This window comes from Rana temporaria, chromosome 2 (assembly GCF_905171775.1).
Source record: "Rana temporaria chromosome 2, aRanTem1.1, whole genome shotgun sequence".
In the NCBI taxonomy this organism is placed as follows: domain Eukaryota; kingdom Metazoa; phylum Chordata; class Amphibia; order Anura; family Ranidae; genus Rana; species Rana temporaria.
In genome coordinates, this window is record NC_053490.1 from 227,232,401 (window position 1) to 227,250,654 (window position 18,254).

General features: G+C 42.4%; 1 protein-coding gene across 1 annotated transcript in view; it reads right to left on the bottom strand.

The window, feature by feature from the left end:
• Nucleotides 1-18,254, bottom strand: part of CFAP47 (cilia and flagella associated protein 47) — a 610,902-nt gene that overhangs the window by 490,793 nt on the left and 101,855 nt on the right. The window contains exons 19-21 of the mRNA XM_040336504.1: nt 17,033-17,110; nt 6,199-6,343; nt 5,637-5,731 (exon numbers count right to left, since the gene is read on the bottom strand). Of these exons, the coding sequence (XP_040192438.1) occupies nt 5,637-5,731; nt 6,199-6,343; nt 17,033-17,110 (318 nt within the window). The remainder of the gene's footprint in view (nt 1-5,636; nt 5,732-6,198; nt 6,344-17,032; nt 17,111-18,254) is intronic.

Genomic DNA, 18,254 nt, shown 5'->3' on the forward strand with positions numbered 1-18,254 from the left:
GCACTGCGTCGCTTTAACAGACAATTGTGTGGTCGTGCAACGTGGCTCCCAAACAAAATTGGCGTCCTTTTTTCCCCACAAATAGAGCTTTCTTTTGGTGGTATTTGATCACCTCTGCGGTTTTTATTTTTTGCGCTATTAACAAAAATAGAGCGACAATTTTAAAAAAAATGCAATATTTTCTACTTTTTGCTATAATAAATATCCCCCAAAAACATATATAATTTTTTTTTCCCTCAGTTTAGGCCGATACGTATTCTTCTACCTATTTTTGGTAAAAAAAATCGCAAAGAGCGTTTATCGATTGGTTTGCGCAAAATTTATAACGTTTACAAAATAGGGGATAGTTTTATTATTTTTTTTTTTTACTACTAATGGCGGCGATCAGCGATTTTTTTTCGTGACTGGGACATTATGGCGGACACTTCGGACAATTTTGACACATTTTTGGGACCATTGTCATTTTCACAGCAAAAAATGCATTTAAATTGCATTGCTTATTGTGAAAATGACAGTTGCAGTTTTGGAGTTAACCACAGGGGGCGCTGAAGGAGTTAGGGTTCACCTAGTGTGTGTTTACCACTGTAGGGGGGTGTGGCTGTAGGTCTGATGTCATCGATCGAGTCTCCCTATAAAAGGGATCACTCGATCGATGCAGCCGCCACAGTGAAGCACGGGGAAGCCGTGTTTACACACGGCTCTCCCCGTTCTTCAGCTCCAGGGTGTGATCGCGAGGGGGCGGCTAGAAACGAATAGCCGCGCCCTCGTCCCGGATCGCTCCCCGTGGGTTACCGACCGCCGCATGTACCGGGGGGTCCCCATCGGACCCCCGACCCGTGGAAAGGCAGGGACGTACATGTACGCCCATATGCCTGTACGTGCCATTCTGTGGACGTATATGTACATGCGGTGGGCGTTAACCGGTTAATCACTTTCAATTTAGACCCCTTTCACACTGGGGCATTTTTCAGGCGCTTTAGCGTTAAAAAAAGAAGGCGCTTGCAGGGAGTCAAAAAAAGTCCTGCAAGCAGTTTCTTTGCAGCGCTCCTAAAGCCCCCTTTCCATTGAGGGAGTTTTTTTAACGCTAAAGCACCTGAAAAAAGCCCCAGTGTGAAAGGGGTCTTAGCGGCGCTTTACCAGCGTTTTTCGGCAGTGTGGAAGGGCTCTGAAAGCACTCTCGCTTTCACATTGGGATTGCAGAGGAGGCTTCTTTCAGGCGCTTTACAGGCTTTTTTTAACGCCAAAGCGCCTGAAAAACGCCCCAGTGTGAAAGGGGCCTTAATAAAATTATATTTAAACTACTCTATTGTAATATCATTGAGTGCCTCCAAAATCCCACCCCTAGGGGATTTTTCGCTTTTCATGTACACAGGGACTTGACACGTTAGAGAGTAGCAATCACCAATATCCTTCTATAAATTTGATTAGAAAGTTTATTTGTCTGCCAAATGTTATAACAGGAACAAAGATAAACTTTTTTATTTTTCAAAATGATCAGTTTTTTCATTTATTTAGCAAAAAATGTAAAACCCAGCAGTGATTAAATACCACTTAAAGGCAGCTCCCTTTGTGTAAAAAAAAATGATAAAAATGTCATATGAGTAGTGTTACATAACTGTGCACTTGTCATTCTAAAGCCTCGTACACACGCTTGGATTTCCATTGGACAAATCAATTGGAATTTTATGCGAAGGGCGTTGGCTGTGAACTTGGTATGCAAAACGGCAAAACTTTCTCAGCCAACAAATACAAAACCATGTGTTTTTTCAGCTCTTTAATGCCACCCTTTGGGCAACTTCTGCTAATGTTGTGATATGGTTAGCATTGCTTCTGAGCATGCGTGTTTGTTCTTTGTTTTTTTTTTCGACTGACCTGTGTACACACGATCGGATAATCCGACATCACACATTTGTTGTCGGACAGTTTTTAAGCATGCTATAAAACATGTGTTGTCGGAAAATCCGACAACAATTGTCCAGAGGCGCATACAAACAGTTGGATTTTCTGACAAAACCCTGCCATCACACATTTGTTGTGGAAAAATCTGATCGTGTGTACGACGCTATAGTGTTAAGCCTCGTACACACGATCAGTCCATCTGATGAGAATGGTCTGATGGACCGTTGTCATCGGTTAACCGATGAAGCTGACTGATGGTCCGTCGCGCCTACACACCATCGGTTAAAAAAAACGATCGTGTCAGAACGCGGTGACGTAAAACACACCGACGTGCTGAAAAAAACGAAGTTTAATGCTTCCAAGCATGCGTCGACTTGATTCTGAGCATGCGTGGATTTTTAACCGATGGTTGTGCCTACAAACGATCGTTTTTTCCCATCGGTTAGGTATCCATCGGTTAAATTTAAAGCAAGTTGGCTTTTTTAACCGATGGTTAAATAACCTATGGGGCCCACACACGATCGGTTTTGACCGATGAAACCGGTCCATCAGACCGTTGTCCTCTGGTTAACCTATCGTGTGTACGAGGCCTTTGAGCACTGAAAGCAGAAAAATGGCCTGGCAGGAAGGGGGGAAAAGTGTGTGGTATTGGGGTGCTTAATTGATGTTCCATAAGGATCCATTAAGCCTCATTTGGTCTCCATGCTGCTCAGACTTACAGCCAAACCATTGTCTTAGGTTTTACTAAAGCAAAATAGACTATTGTGTTTTGCACATCTATACACGGGTCATATAGATAGGTTTGGTGTATTGTATGGTTATTGTGTATTGACACATCAGATGTTACCAAGCTGACTTCTGTTGCATAATGCATGACTTGCTCTGCAAAATAAAACATAAGATCTGCAATAATTGACACAAATTGCCGCTGTAGGCCTCAACTCTTTACTTTTCACAAACTAATTTGCATGATACATAAACTAATTAGAGGCACATTAGACATATTTTGAAAACAGGTTTGTAATTGCCCGTGGAAGGCAGAAATCACTGTTTTTTTTACTGAGCAGTAAGCAGTAATCACTAATGGAGCAATGTGTTACATGACCCTCTGGCAGTAATGAGAAAGGTGATTTTTCTTTTTTTTTTGGCTGAGCTACACTCAAAATATAAAAGAAATAAATGAGCTCTTTTTGCCTTATTAAACATTTGTCTAACGGGGATCAATGGAATGAAAAAAAAAACAGTTTATGCATATCCTGTTAAGTCGACAAATAATGGATTTAATCTAATTAACAAACGCTTTCTTCACATTACTGTTTGGATATCACAATACGGTTCATTAAAAGCTGGACTCATATCAGAAATTCAAGACATTCTCTGTATGCAGAAAACAATAGGAGTGTAATGTAGATCAGAAATATTAGATTTTGGTGAAATCAACAACCTCTAATAAAAGAAAAAAAAAAGTTGTTACATGAACACTAATCAAAAGGCAATGTGTAACTAAGTTATCTGATCTGTTAATTGATCAATGAAATCCTGTGCCCACACAGGGGTCTGAAGAATGGGGCTCCTCTCAGCAGAACCAGTAACTTCACTGGGTATATGTAATGCTAGGTTCATACATGTTCAAACAGGCTCGGATAAGGGTTTGGTATGGATTTTTGCCTTTTTTTTTTTATAAAATTTGTTGTGGGGCTTCCCATAAAAATCCATACCAGACCTAAGTGTCTGGTATGGATTTGGGGGGACCCCATGCTGTTTTTTGGGGGTTATTTTGGTGTGGGGTTTCCCTTAAAATCCCCCTACGCTATTTTTTTTCTGATTGAATTTGTGTTCAAAACAGAGGAAATGTGCTCAGAATATGTATTTTTCAATTTGCAGAGAATTTGCACCCTCCGCTGCACCACCACCATGTGAATCAGCTGCATAGAAAAGGCTGCCAGGACACGTGTCATGTGAATCGGATGTGGTTCAAAATGTCTCCAATTCACATATATATGAATGGAGCCTAATGCCTCGTACACACGACCGTTATTCATGTCATGGAAAAAAACAACGTTTTTCTCAACGTGATTCCTCTCAAGCCTGCCTTGCATGCACACGATCGTGAAAAAAAATGCTCGAGCAAAGCGCGGTGACGTACGACGGCACTATAAAGGGAAAGTTCCATTCGAATGGTGCCACGCTTTGGGCTGCTTATGCTAATTTCCCTGTCTCATAACTTGCTTCTGAGCATGCAAATTTTTTCACCCTCATTAAAGCGTACACACGACCATTTTTCACGACGTGAAAAACTACAAGAAAAAATAGAGCAGGTTGTAAATTTTAAACGCCCATTTTTCACGTCGAGAAAAATGCTCTGGAGCCTACACACGACCGGCATAAGGGTTTACAACCACATTCATTTTAAACGACAGTTAATTATGCATGTAAGCTCAGGCCTTGTACACACGAGCAGGCGCGGACCGTTTTCAGCGGACATGTCTGCTGGGAGCTTTTGGTCTGATGTGTGTACACACCATCAGACCAAAATCCCCACGGACAGAGAACGCGGTGACGTAGAAGACACCGACATTCTCTGACACAGAAGTTCAATGCTTCCACGCATGCGTCGAATCAATTTGACGCATGCGCGGGATTTTGGGCCGCTGGTTAGACGTCATAACCAGCGGACATGTCCGATGAGTTGTACTAACCATCGGACATGTCCGACGGACATGTTTCCAGCGGACAAGTTTTTTAGCATGCTAAGAAACTTTTGTCCGCTGGAAACCTGTCCGCTCGGCCGTAAAAATGTCCGCTAGGCCCTACACACGACCGACATGTCCGCAGAAACTGGTCCGCGGACCAGTTTCAGCGGACATGTTCGGTCGTGTGTACAGGGCCTCAGGGAGTGTGACCAGACAGACTTGTGCTAGTGCTAGCTTATCTGATGTAAATTAGCAACTGATCTCAGAACAAATAAGCAGATCAGAAGAAGGAGAGTGTCATGATCAAAAAATCCTCTCCTCTGTGCATAAGTTTCTTTACTAAAACAAACATATGGTTAGGAACATATCAATGTGCACCCTCCCTTTTAAACAAGTGTTAGAATAATGCATTTTTAAAACTACAGAATACCTCCTTATGTTATTACGATAAGGAGAGGGGGGGGGTGTTATGTTGTCCACCAGGGGAGACTGTCAACATTGTTTTAGATTTCAGAAGTTTGGAGTTGAATTTGGGTGTAAATGTCTGGTAGTATCAACATACAGTATATTTTCTGCACTTTTAAAGAAAAAAAAAACATGTACACGAATTGCAGAAATGTGCTATTTTTATTATTATTATTATTATTATTATTATTATTATTATTATTATTTTGTTTAAACGTGTGCTTAAAAAAAAAAAAACCCTTGTGAAGTTTTATCACTAGATTATGCAATGTAGTGGTTTCCAAGCCGTACTGCAATTCTTTGTACGCTGTACTTTGTTTTTCCTTGTTTGCTTCAAATGTTTGTTATTCCATGCAATTTTTGATAAACCAGTAAAAATTATTGGGAAAAAAATAAAAACCAACAAATTAAATATAAAATTCGGAAGAAGGTAAAAATGAATGGTTGCCTTTGACTAGAGTTCAGAAAACAGTTTGTCACTTGTTATTAAAGAATATCTCAGCAAAAAATGTAAAAATAAACAAAAACTGCTGCCTTCAAATGTTGTCTTTATCTACGTGATCATGTTTCAAAACTTACCTCTTTAGGATTAAAATGAAGAGCACATTCTAGAGTCTCCTTCTCTTCTAAATCCACAGTATAAAGATAGGGGTACAATGGACTAATCTCAACAGCTAAAACAAAAAAATTACATGCAGTTGTAAAAAAATCCACTGTAAATAAAAATTATTTATTTGTAGCAAAAAAGAACAGTGATGTACTCTAGTGTGCCTAGTTGCCAGTCTTAGAAAAAAAAAAAAAAATAAGCGTATCAATCAGGGAGATAGAGAGTAAAAAAAACTGTATACAATGAGATGGAGAGTAAAAAAATATGTAAAAAGTAGAATAGAGAGTGGAATAAACTGTGAACATTAAGAAATTACGGTAAGTAAAATAAAAAATAAAAAGTAAAATAGTGAGTAGAATAATGTGTACACAATGAGAAGGAGAGTAGAATAAAAAGTATACATTGAAATGGAGAGTAGAATTAAAAGCAGAATAGTGAACAGAATAAAATGTAAAAAGTAGAATAGATAATAGATTATAAAGTAAAGGCTATATAAGGCTTCTGATTTTTTATATTGTATACATAAACAAGTACCTGAATCCTCTTTGAATGACAGTGAAAAATCCTCATACTGAGAAAGATCAAATTCTACTTTTGCATGTGCTGCTCCTTTATTCTGAAGCAAAAATGGTATAGCCTGGGTAGAATTTACATATACACCAGGGAAAAGGAATGAGCTCTGGAAAATAAAAACAAACAGCTAAATACATCTTCCACAATCTCCACATTTCTGCCATCCTCATTCAGAACTAGGTTTGCCACCTTTTCTTCAAGCCAAACACAGACACTTTAATGGGGGGAACAATGTGGACTTTGGTGTAAAAGGGAACTCTGATACAAGGGGATTTCTGCTCACCAAAGACCCCACTTACATCAGTATTCCCAGCATTCCCCCTTAAATCAAGGTTCCCAAAGCCCCCCTTACATCAGAGCTCGAAGGGTACCCCTAACATCTGAGTCCCTCTTACCCTAGTGAACTTACTAGCTCAGAGGCAGGAGAGAGAAGGGAGGGTGACTTTAATCACAGACAGTGGATGGTGAGTTCACTCAATCGTGGATGAAAGCTCAGGCATCGGCACCTTTCATCCATGATGTATATGCTGGCTGCTAGGCTGCAAATTTCTTACCCATATATCCAGTTCCCCTGGACTGTTTATTGAGTAACGAGCAAATGGGAGTAAGGTGGGATAAGTAAAAACCCCTAGAAACTGGTTGCAGGTAATCAGAGGGAGGCCTAAGAAGTCAACACACAGCGAGCCCTATGGGGACAGTGCTATTATATATATATAATATATATATATATATATATATATATATATAGATACATATATATATATATATACACATACAGTACATACTGAATATTTGCATACACATGCATGCACATGCGAGTGCACACACAATTTTATAAATAAATGTAATCAAATATTTTAGAATGTACTAAAATATGGACTGTGTCGGTAGGGCAGTGGACTGTGTCAGTAGAGCACTGGAGGGTGGGAAGAGATTCCCCAGTTCCTTTCTCTGCAACCTCAACTGTACTGGAGAGTGAATGAATAGGAAGTACTCTGCGTGCTGCGTGGTTTCCTGTTCATTCACAAACTGAAGCACAGTAAACACAGTTTACTATCCTTCAATTATGAATCAGCACAGTGCTGCTCTCGCGCACATTGATGGATAGTGATCGGGCTCAGGTAATAATTAGAGGGGGCTGCATACTGAAGGTTGTTTACCGTTACTTAGATTGTGATCCCGCGAGCTAGAAGATCCTTGTGAGGTTATCATTGTCACATATTGGTGACAGTGCAGTGAGAGTTTGAACAGCTGTTTGTCACATGTTGGTGAAGGTGGCCAGGAACTGACACAGTCTCAGGTCTGTATCAGACAATTTATTCCCACTTCCTCAAGCACTGCACACCCTATGGGTTTTAGGTGTTTTTATGTTTTTCTTTTGGATGGCCAAATAGATTATCATTAGAATGTCAATGGCAGATCTCTTGCTATCATCCAAATAGGTAATCATTTGAGGTTGGATGGTAATACATCGTAGGCACATGCAAACAACTGCCACAAGACTGTTATTTTCATCAAAGATTGTTCTCCTAAATGCAGTAATAAGAAGTTGCGTGCATACCAAAATGAACTGTGTACACACGATCGGTCCATCCGATGAGAATGGTCTGATGGACCGTTTTCATCGATCCAAATGATCGTGTGTGGGCCCCATCGGTTAGTTAACCTTCGGTCAAAAAAATAGGAACTTGCTTTAAAATTGAACCGATGGACGCCTAACCGATAGGTCAAAACCGATCGTTAGTATGCAAAACCATTGGTTAAAAAACAACGCATGCTCAGAATCAAGTCGACGCATGCTTGGAAGCATTGAATTTCTTTTTTTTCAGCACGTCGTTGTGTTTTACGTCACCGCGTTCTGACACGATCGGTTAATTAACGCGACGGGCCATCAGTCAGCTTCATCGGTTAACCGATGACAACGGTCCTTCGGACCGTTCTAATCAGATGGACTGATTGTGTGTACGAGGCCTTAAAATTCAAAACATTTGCATGGCAATCAAACAAAATGTTTTAGTCTACATTTATCTTTCAAACAAAGTTTGCTGAGCCAGTGATGACATTAATGAATGCTGTGACAAACAAACGCAGCACTCATAGAATATTCACTTCACAATCAGTTTGCTAAAGCTGGGCACACATACACACACACATACACACAGTTGTGTTAAAAAAACTCACAGATCTCTACAACCACACATTGATGTGGATGCAGGGATCTCTCCCTCTGAAGCCCCATACACACTATCAGTTTTCCTGATGGTTTTCTCTTCAGGTTTACCAAAACCATCTAATATGAGGTCAAACCTTAAAACGGAGTTCCGGCCACAATTTTAAAAATAAAAACTTTTTAAATATAAATACGCCTGTAATACACAAGCTTAATGTATTCTAGTAAAGTTAGTCTGTAAACTAAGGTCCGTTTTGTTAGATTGTTACAGCATTTAGACACTTTATAAAATAGAAATTGACTGGGGCCATCTTAAGTGTGGGCATCATGAAGCCAGACTGTATGACTTCCTGGATTTCAGCCTTGACCTCACACATGCTCAGTGCTGTACAAGCATGTAATAGTTTCAGGTCAGGTTTCCATAGCAACGGGAGGAACTTGCTGCCCCTTGTCTATGCAAAACTCTCCTCCCCTCCTCCCTCCAGGAACCAGTAAATATACTAAATCATTTGTTATGTAGATATATCTGCACAGAAACAAGATTATATATATTATATATATATATATATATATATATATATATATATATATATATATATATATATATATATATATATATATATATATATATATACACATACATATACTAGACATTTGCGCCGTCAATAAATTCATTTTGTTTAGTTCCGTTTCGCATTAGCCGTTATTTTCGTATTTCGTGCCCGAAACTCAATTCAGATTCGTACGAAATACGAATTTTCGTTAGATTCGTTCACTTTTCGTAACAATTACCCACATTCGTTATGATGAATTTTTTAAAAGCTGGACTAATAGTATCTGCTGTGCTCATTATGAGGGTTCCCACCATCCCTGTGCTGTGCTGACTTCCTGGCGCTGTAGGGATTATGGGAACCCCTCATGAGCACAGCAGGGGTACAAACCCAGAAAGTCAGCACAGTACAGGGATGGTGGGAACCCCTCATAATGAGCACAGCAGGAGTACAGACCTGGGAACTCAGCACAGTACAGGGATGGTGGGAACCCCTCATGAGCACAGCAGGAGTACAGCCCCAGGAACTCAGCACAGGGATGGTGGGAACCCCTCATAATGAGCACAGCAGGAGTACAGACCTGGGAACTCAGCACAGTACAGGGATAGTGGGAACCCCTCATGAGCACAGCACGGGGATGGTGGGAACCCCTCATAATGAGCACAACAGGAGTATAGCCCCAGGAACTCAGCACAGTACAGGGATGGTGGGAACCCCTCATAATGAGCACATAAGGAGTACAGACCTGGGAACTCAGCACAGTACAGGGATGGTGGGAACCCCTCATGAGCACAGTACAGGGATGGTGGGAACCCCTCAGAAGGAGTACAGACCTGGGAACTCAGCACAGTACAGGGATGGTGGGAACCCCTCATGAGCACAGCACAGGGATGGTGGGAACCCCTCATAATGAGCACAGCAGGAGTACAGACCCGGGAACTCTGCACAGCACAGGGATGGTGGGAACCCCTCATGAGCACAGTACAGGGATGGTGGGAACCCCTCATGAGCACAGCACAGGGATGGTGGGAACCCCTCATAATGAGCACAGCAGAAGTACAAACCCAGGAAGTCAGCACAGCACAGGGATGGTGGGAACCCCTCATAATGAGCACAGCAGAAGTACAGCCCGAGGAAGTCGGCACAGTGCAGGGATGGTGGGAACCCCTCATGAAGGGTTCCCACCATCCCTGTTCTGTGCTGACTTCCTGGGTTTGTACTTCTGATGTGCTCATTATGAGGGGTTCACACCATCCCTGTGCTGTGCTGAGTTCCCGGGTACTGGCTGGTGTCACTGATTGGTACTGGCTGGTGTCACTGCTTGGTTCTGGCTGGTGTCACTGCTTGGTACTGGCTGGTGTCACTGCTTGGTACTGGCTGGTGTCACTGCTTGGTACTGGCTGGTGTCACTGCTTGGTACTGGCTGGTGTCACTGCTTGGTTCTGGCTGGTGTCACTGGCTGGTGTCACTGATTGGCACTGGCTGGTGTCACTGATTGGTACTGGCTGGTGTCACTGCTTGGTTCTGGCTGGTGTCACTGGCTGGTGTCACTGATTGGCACTGGCTGGTGTCACTGATTGGTACTGGCTGGTGTCACTGATTGGTACTGGCTGGTGTCACTGCTTGGCACTGGCTGGTGTCACTGCTTGGTACTGGCTGGTGTCACTGATTGGTACTGGCTGGTGTCACTGCTTGGTACTGGCTGGTGTCACTGATTGGTACTGGCTGGTGTCACTGATTGGTACTGGCTGGTGTCACTGCTTGGCACTGGCTGGTGTCACTGCTTGGTACTGGCTGGTGTCACTGCTTGGTACTGGCTGGTGTCACTGATTGGTACTGGCTGGTGTCACTGATTGGTACTGGCTGGTGTCACTGCTTGGCACTGGCTGGTGTCACTGCTTGGTACTGGCTGGTGTCACTGCTTGGTACTGGCTGGTGTCACTGCTTGGCACTGGCTGGTGTCACTGATTGGTACTGGCTGGTGTCACTGCTTGGCACTGGCTGGTGTCACTGATTGGTACTGGCTGGTGTCACTGCTTGGTACTGGCTGGTGTCACTGCTTGGCACTGGCTGGTGTCACTGCTTGGTACTGGCTGGTGTCACTGATTGGTACTGGCTGGTGTCACTGCTTGGTACTGGCTGGTGTCACTGCTTGGCACTGGCTGGTGTCACTGCTTGGTACTGGCTGGTGTCACTGCTTGGCACTGGCTGGTGTCACTGATTGGTACTGGCTGGTGTCACTGCTTGGTACTGGCTGGTGTCACTGCTTGGCACTGGCTGGTGTCACTGCTTGGTACTGGCTGGTGTCACTGCTTGGCACTGGCTGGTGTCACTGCTTGGTACTGGCTGGTGTCACTGCTTGGCACTGGCTGGTGTCACTGATTGGTACTGGCTGGTGTCACTGCTTGGCACTGGCAGTTTCACACTGAGCCAATTTGTCTGCTTCAGTTATACTATATGTAACTAAATGCAGAGACCAGCAGTCAGCGTGATGTCGGGGGCGGGCGGGACCGGGAGGCGGAGCCATGCAGATATCAAACATCAGCCAATGATTGGGCTGCTTTAGAAAGTGGGCGGGGCTACATACACGTAGCGTCCCGCCCAGATCCCATACCATTGGCTCAGCTGATGTTGGTGTTTTCAGCTGCTGTGCTGGTCCCGCCCCCCGACATCGAGCTGATTCCTCTGCAATTCTGCGATGTATTCTCCCAGGAGACATAGCGGTCCGTGTATGGCGCCGAGGCAGCTGCCGCCGCGGCGGGGATGTAAATGGGAATTCAAGATAACTGTGAGTTTAAAAGATAAAAAATAAATATATGCCAAAACGTCATAAGGGGACAGACCTACAGGGGATGAACCTATGTTGTGAAAGAGGGTGGAACTCCGCTTTAAGTGTTTCAATTTGAATGCAATCAGGCAGGTCCTTGTACTACATGGTTTTGGTAAACCTGAAGAGAAAACCAGCAGGAAAACTGATAGTGTGTATGGGGCTTTAGATATTGTATACTGGCATGGGGACTCTCCCCATGCAAGAATGCACTGATCAACACTCTCAGCCAATGGCTGCAAGCACCAATCAAATTCTGGTTTTCCAGCAGGTCCATCCGACAGAAGCTGGCCATTAGACATACACCTGTACACACAGTCCGAAAGTTGTCCGGCTTCTGCTGAACTGTCCGATTTTTGGCCTCTGTGTACCAAGTTTAAACGAACAGTCTCTACTCTATTAGGAAATTAGGCTTGTTGGTTTCAGCGTGCAGTCAAATACAAACAAATGGGTAAATGTCTCAATAACAAATCTCCCTACATATGTTTTACATGTATATCTGTTGTCTTCAGCTTTCTATATTCTTTAGAAAGTGAACATTGTGTTAGATTTTTTACTTCCACTTTTAGCAGTGGGAGTGGAGTCTTGGCATACACTGCATGACAGCTGATTGGAGGAAAATCTGAGTGATTCAGAGAGGCTAGGTGACTCAGCAAGCAGCATCTCTGGTAACTCCCACTGCTTTCTGGAACATTGGAGAAGCTTCCAGAAGTAGAAGGTGGAGTCTAGGAGAAACTGCTTAGAGTATTGATAAGGGCCCCAGCCAATCCCCAACAAAATGGGCTGGCAGAGGGCAGGCACATCATAAATACTCATGGGTCATGCCAGCAGGTGGAGGATGGAGATGGAGTACTGAGGAGGCTGTCGTGGCTCTTGAGGGTGCCCCTTAGTCTGTGCGGGTGACCTCGGGCCTGGGGTTCAGGTGCTGGAGGGATCCTCTAAAGCACACTGAAGAATCCTTCCTGGAGGCACAGGAGAAAGGAGAGGACAGCAAAAGCAAATCAGCACATGCAGGAGGTCTCCAGAGAAGTCAGCCGGGTGAGCTGGTGAGTGATCAATTTGGGAGGACTGTGGAGAGAGAGTGTGTCAGTCTGGGAGGACTATGGAGAAGTAGCCAGGAGGGATAGTGAAAGGGGCATCTGCAGCCAGGTGGGTTGGCAGTGCCTGTAGTGGTGGTGCTGGGATCAGTAGCCACAGGAGTGATAAAGCTGGATACAACATTTTTGCTACACACTTAAAGGGGCCTCAGGTTCCTTATTATAACAGGCTTTTGCTCTAAATCTTTTTTCAGATTTGTCATATTCACGAGCAGTGTGCCAGCTGGAAATTTTGCAGGCAAGTATGCTGGAGAAAGTAGGGAGTGTATATACTGTAGACTGTATACAGCAGAAATTGTCCCTGAAGTTGTTTAAAGTCAAGTAGGCATCCCATAATACTTATACTCCCCATCCAAGCTCTAATCCCTTAATAAAATAATAAACCAAAGTGCTGGACTGTTTTCTGACTCTGGAAGACTGTGAAAATTTGGTGTCTGGCTGTGCAGGGTGGGGGTTCCCATTTCACCTGCGGCTCCCTAGGGGGTGTGCTACACATCTATACTTTGCCTTTATGCAATAGGGTGCAGCTCAGTGGTACTGGGGTTGGAACCTAATTGGAAACACAGCCAGGTCTTATCACCCTTCCAAAGTATGTCAAAACTATCATAGCTAAGGGTAATTCCTACCATACCGGTCCATCTCTTTTAAAACACTTATTTTTCTCCAGAAATCTAGATACCTTGTGTCTGTATTCCATACAACTATTATTATCATCATTTGCTTAAGTACAGAAATAGGTGTGATGGCTCTGCTCATTATGAAATCAGGGAACTGACACAAAAATTAAGTTATGAACACATAAAAAAAAAATGAACATATGAGCCAAATATTTCAAATGTTAAATGTCAGGTGTGTATCTCGGAAAGATATAATTAGGATGTTTCAGAAAAAGTGTGATGTATTGATAGCCTTTATAAATGATAAATAAAAACCATGAACAGAAAATGTCAAATCCATTTTGTACAATAATGACTACCAATAAGGCAACTGGAAATGACTTACATGACATTTATTGGTGCTCATTAATTACTACAAGTGTTACTAGTGGTTAATAAGAAGTCAGAAAAAAAAGTTGTGTTAATTAAAAGCTGTAAAAAGGACACATAACACGTTTTTTAGGTGTGTTTAGAATAAATGTGATGGCCATTGTTTGAGCCATTTAGAACAATATTCAACACGTTGTACTAAAAAGAGAAAAACTATAATATTGTTTATATTTGCTAATTTTCTAAATGGGGCACTGGGCTTCCCCCTGGTAGTTGGCCATGGGCCAAAATTAGGTTTTGGTCAAATGGTATCTGTGGAAAAGGCTTTGAGACACTGACATTCAGGCAGAGACAGCCAATTCTGCCTGAACAATTTAATAACATTTTCACTCTTCCAAAAATGTAAAAAAAAAATATAGGCCCAGATTCTCGAAGGCGTTACGACGGCGCAACACCATTAGCGCCGTCGTAACACCTCATCTGGCCCCGGGTATCTATGCGACTGATTCTTAGAATCAGTTGCGCATAGGTACCCATTAGATCTGACAAGCGTAAGGCTGTTACGCTGTCAGATCTTAAAAGTAATTTTTTTTCCCGCCGCTAGGTGTCGCATCGTCGCTTTTCCCCGTCGTCTATGCAAATGAGGTAAGTACGGCGATTCCCGAACATACGCGAGGTCGACGCAGCGAATTAACGTCGTTTGCGTAGCGTACCCGACGCGTAAGGTTGCCCCTGCTAATTAGCAGGCGCAACCAATGTTAACTATGGCCGTCGTTCCCGCGTCGAATTGAATAAAAATTACGTCGTTTGCGTAAGACGTCCGTGAATGGCGCTGGACGCCATTTACGTATACATCTAGGCAAATGACGTCGGGGCGACGTCATTTAGCGCAATGCACGTGGGAGCGCGCCTAATTTAAATGGTGCCCGCCCCATTTGAATTGGGCGGGCTTGCCCTGAGCAATCTAACGCTACACCGCCGCAAGTTTACAGGTAAGTGTTCTGAGAATCAGGATTTAAACCTGTAGACCTGCGGCGGTGAAACGTAGAGCTCATACATTACGCTGCCCAGGAGCAACGCTAATGTATGAGAATCTGGGCCATAATGTCTAACTTTTGTGTATTTTTGTGCTGCAAGCAGTTGCTTTTTGGGCTGGGCCAGGCCCTGCTGTCTCCTGGAATTGCTACTACACAACTATCCCAGGAGGCTGTATGATGTGCATCTGTGCATGCATGGGTTTTCTGTGCAGGTGCATAAACTCTGTGGGCAATTAGCATGCTCATATACCAGGAACTGGCAACAATTGTGCGCCTGTACAAAAACAAATAAATGCACATGCTGAGCTGGTCTTTGCCAGATCCCAAATACCCCCAAAGAACATGATGGTGGTGTGGAAGAGAGATAGGGGTGGGAATTGGAGGTGCAGTAAAGAATCTGCATACACAACTTGACCACTGATTATGTGGCATGACCCCTGATTATGTGGCATGACCCCTGATTATGTGGCATGACCCCTGGTTATGTAGCATGCTATCAAAGCGAATTACCAATTATTTTTTCAAAGGGACACTGCTGAAACAAAGGCTAATGTTTGTCTTTTGAGAATATATCCTATAATTATGGGTATACAGTATACTTTTCTAATACTCGTAGTAGCTATTTTGTAAACTGTATTTGTATTTTTGGCTTTTACTTATATTTTAGCCAACATTTCTATTTTACAAATCTATTGGACTTAATAGTAATGTGACAATTTTAATAAGCAACTCTATATAATGTCTTGCGTTACTACTCAATATCACAAACTAGGTTTTACCCTTGTAACCTGACATGTTATTTAGATGTAAATTACGCTTTTTTGTTGTTGTTAGAATTTGCGGTGTTTTCAGAACACATATTACTTTGCTGGTGACTAGCTGGAGTTATCCATGAGGAACAGACCCAATTTCAGCTAAATCCCTGCAAAGACTAAATTATGTACTAATGTGTTTATTTGTCTAAGGCAGCCAGTGTGAAATGTGTTCATACCATGTGACTTATTTATTTTAACCAGTTCCCGACCCCCGCATGTACATATACGTCCACAATATGGCACGTACAGGCACATGGGCGTACAGGTACGTCCTCGCCTATTAGCGGGTGGGGGGTCCGATCGGGACCCCCCCCGCTACATGCGGAGGTCGGGTCCGCTCGGGGAGCGATCCGGGACCACGGCGCGGCTATTTGTTTATAGCCGCTCCGTCGCGATCGCTCCCCGGAGCTGAAGAACGGGGAGAGCCGTGTGTAAACACGGCTTCCCCGTGCTTCACTGTGTCGGCGCATCGATCGCGTCATTCCCTTTATAGGGAAGACACGATCGATGACGTCATTCCTACAGCCACACCCCCCAACAGTTGTAAACACATACTAGGTGCACCCTAACTCCTACAGCGCCCCCTGTGGTTAACTCCCAAACTGCAACTGTCATTTTCACAATAAAGAATGCAATTTAAATGCATTTTTTGCTGTGAAAATGACAATGGTCCCAAAAATCTGTCAAAATTGTCCGAAGTGTCCGCCATAATGTCGCAGTCATGAAAAAAATCGCTGATCGCCGCCATTAGTAGTAAAAAAAAAAAAATTTATAAAAATGCAATAAAACTATCCCCTATTTTGTAAACGCTATAAATTTTGCGCAAACCAATCGATAAACGCTTATTGCGATTTTTTTTACTAAAAATAGGTAGAAGAATACGTATCGGCCTAAACTGAGGGAAAAAAATGTTTTTATATATGTTTTTGGGGGATATTTATTACAGCAAAAAGTAAAAAATATTGCATTTTTTTCAAAATTGTCGCTCTATTTTTGTTTATAGCGCAAAAAATAAAAACCGCAGAGGTGATCAAATACCACCAAAAGAAAGCTCTATTTGTGGGGAAAAAAGGACGCCAATTTTGTTTGGGAGCCACGTCGCACGACCGCGCAATTGTCTGTTAAAGCGACACAGTCCCGAACTGTAAAAACCCCTTGGGTCTTTAGGCAGCAATATGGTCCGGGGCTTAAGTGGTTAAATAAGTATTTCAAGCACATGCTACCAGTATCTAAAACTATAATAGTTGTCTCGCAGGATTACAGCAAATATCCACTACATGTCAAAATAAATTAAGGTAAACCTCATACTTACAACAGAAATATTTACTTCATGTGGCACAACTGATCCTCCAATTCTTAATTCTAAAGTCTTTGTATTCCGCACTGACACCTGTAGGAGAGGACACGATTGTAATTCTAATGGTGTTTATCACATAATGATAAAATAAAATGGCTATTCAAACCAATAAAAAAACAATAAACCATTGAAGCGGAATTCTACTAAAAAAGAATAAATACTTAGCTGAGATAAAATATGTTTACTGTATTACTTGCCAAGGCATTTGTAATTTGTTACAGCAATTGGGCACTTCTGCCATATTATACAACCAGGCAGGTGATGCAATTATTTTCTGTTTTATCAACCATTACCCCTTGGGCCAGTAATAAGATACGTTGTGCTCGTGAGTTAAGATACTACACCATTTAAAGACTGGTAAAAGGGGAACTCACAATCAGTAACACATGGTGGGAATTATACACCTGTGTTCTACCTGTTAAGACCTGCGGTCTACCACCCTGCTTTGCCGATCTTAGATGTCATGCGACTGAAGCTAAGAGTCATAAAGCATGCTGAAAGTATGTGAAAAGGGGTTTCACAAAAAAACAGTTCCTTTAGGAACAAATCCTCTTTTGCACATTTTCTTTTTGTTTATCACTGGCACAAGTTTATAACAAGCACAGACTGCACTTTATGAAGACCACTGAGATTTTATCTATATATGGACTGGAATAATTGTAAAGCTGCACTTGTCTAATACTTTGCACAAATTATCGTCATATTTGTTGTTTTAGAATACTGTATATAAGGGGAATTTTGGTTTAGGTACAAAGGTTTAGACAGCACTGTGGACATATATATTAAGAATACATATTGGCCTAAATTGATGAAGAAATTCGATTTTTTTCTGTTTTTTATTGGATGTGTTTTGTTAGCAGAAAGTAAAAATATAGGCTTTTTTTCAAAGTTGACTGTCTTTTTGTGTATAACTTAAAAAAAAAAGTAAAAAGCTCTATTTCTGGGGAAAAAAAGGATGCACAATTGTCAGTTAAAGTAACACAGTGCCATATCGCAAAAAATGGCCTGGTCATGAAGAGGGAGGGGGGGTAAATCTTCTGGAGGTCAAGTGGTTAACTCAAAGAAGTCTGTGCCTACCATGAAGAGGTAACTTGATTGTATTTATACCTAGGTCAAAGTTTTCCAGTCCTCCGGATGAGCAGTGCAGATTCCTATGTCAGCTGCCTACTTCCAGTTA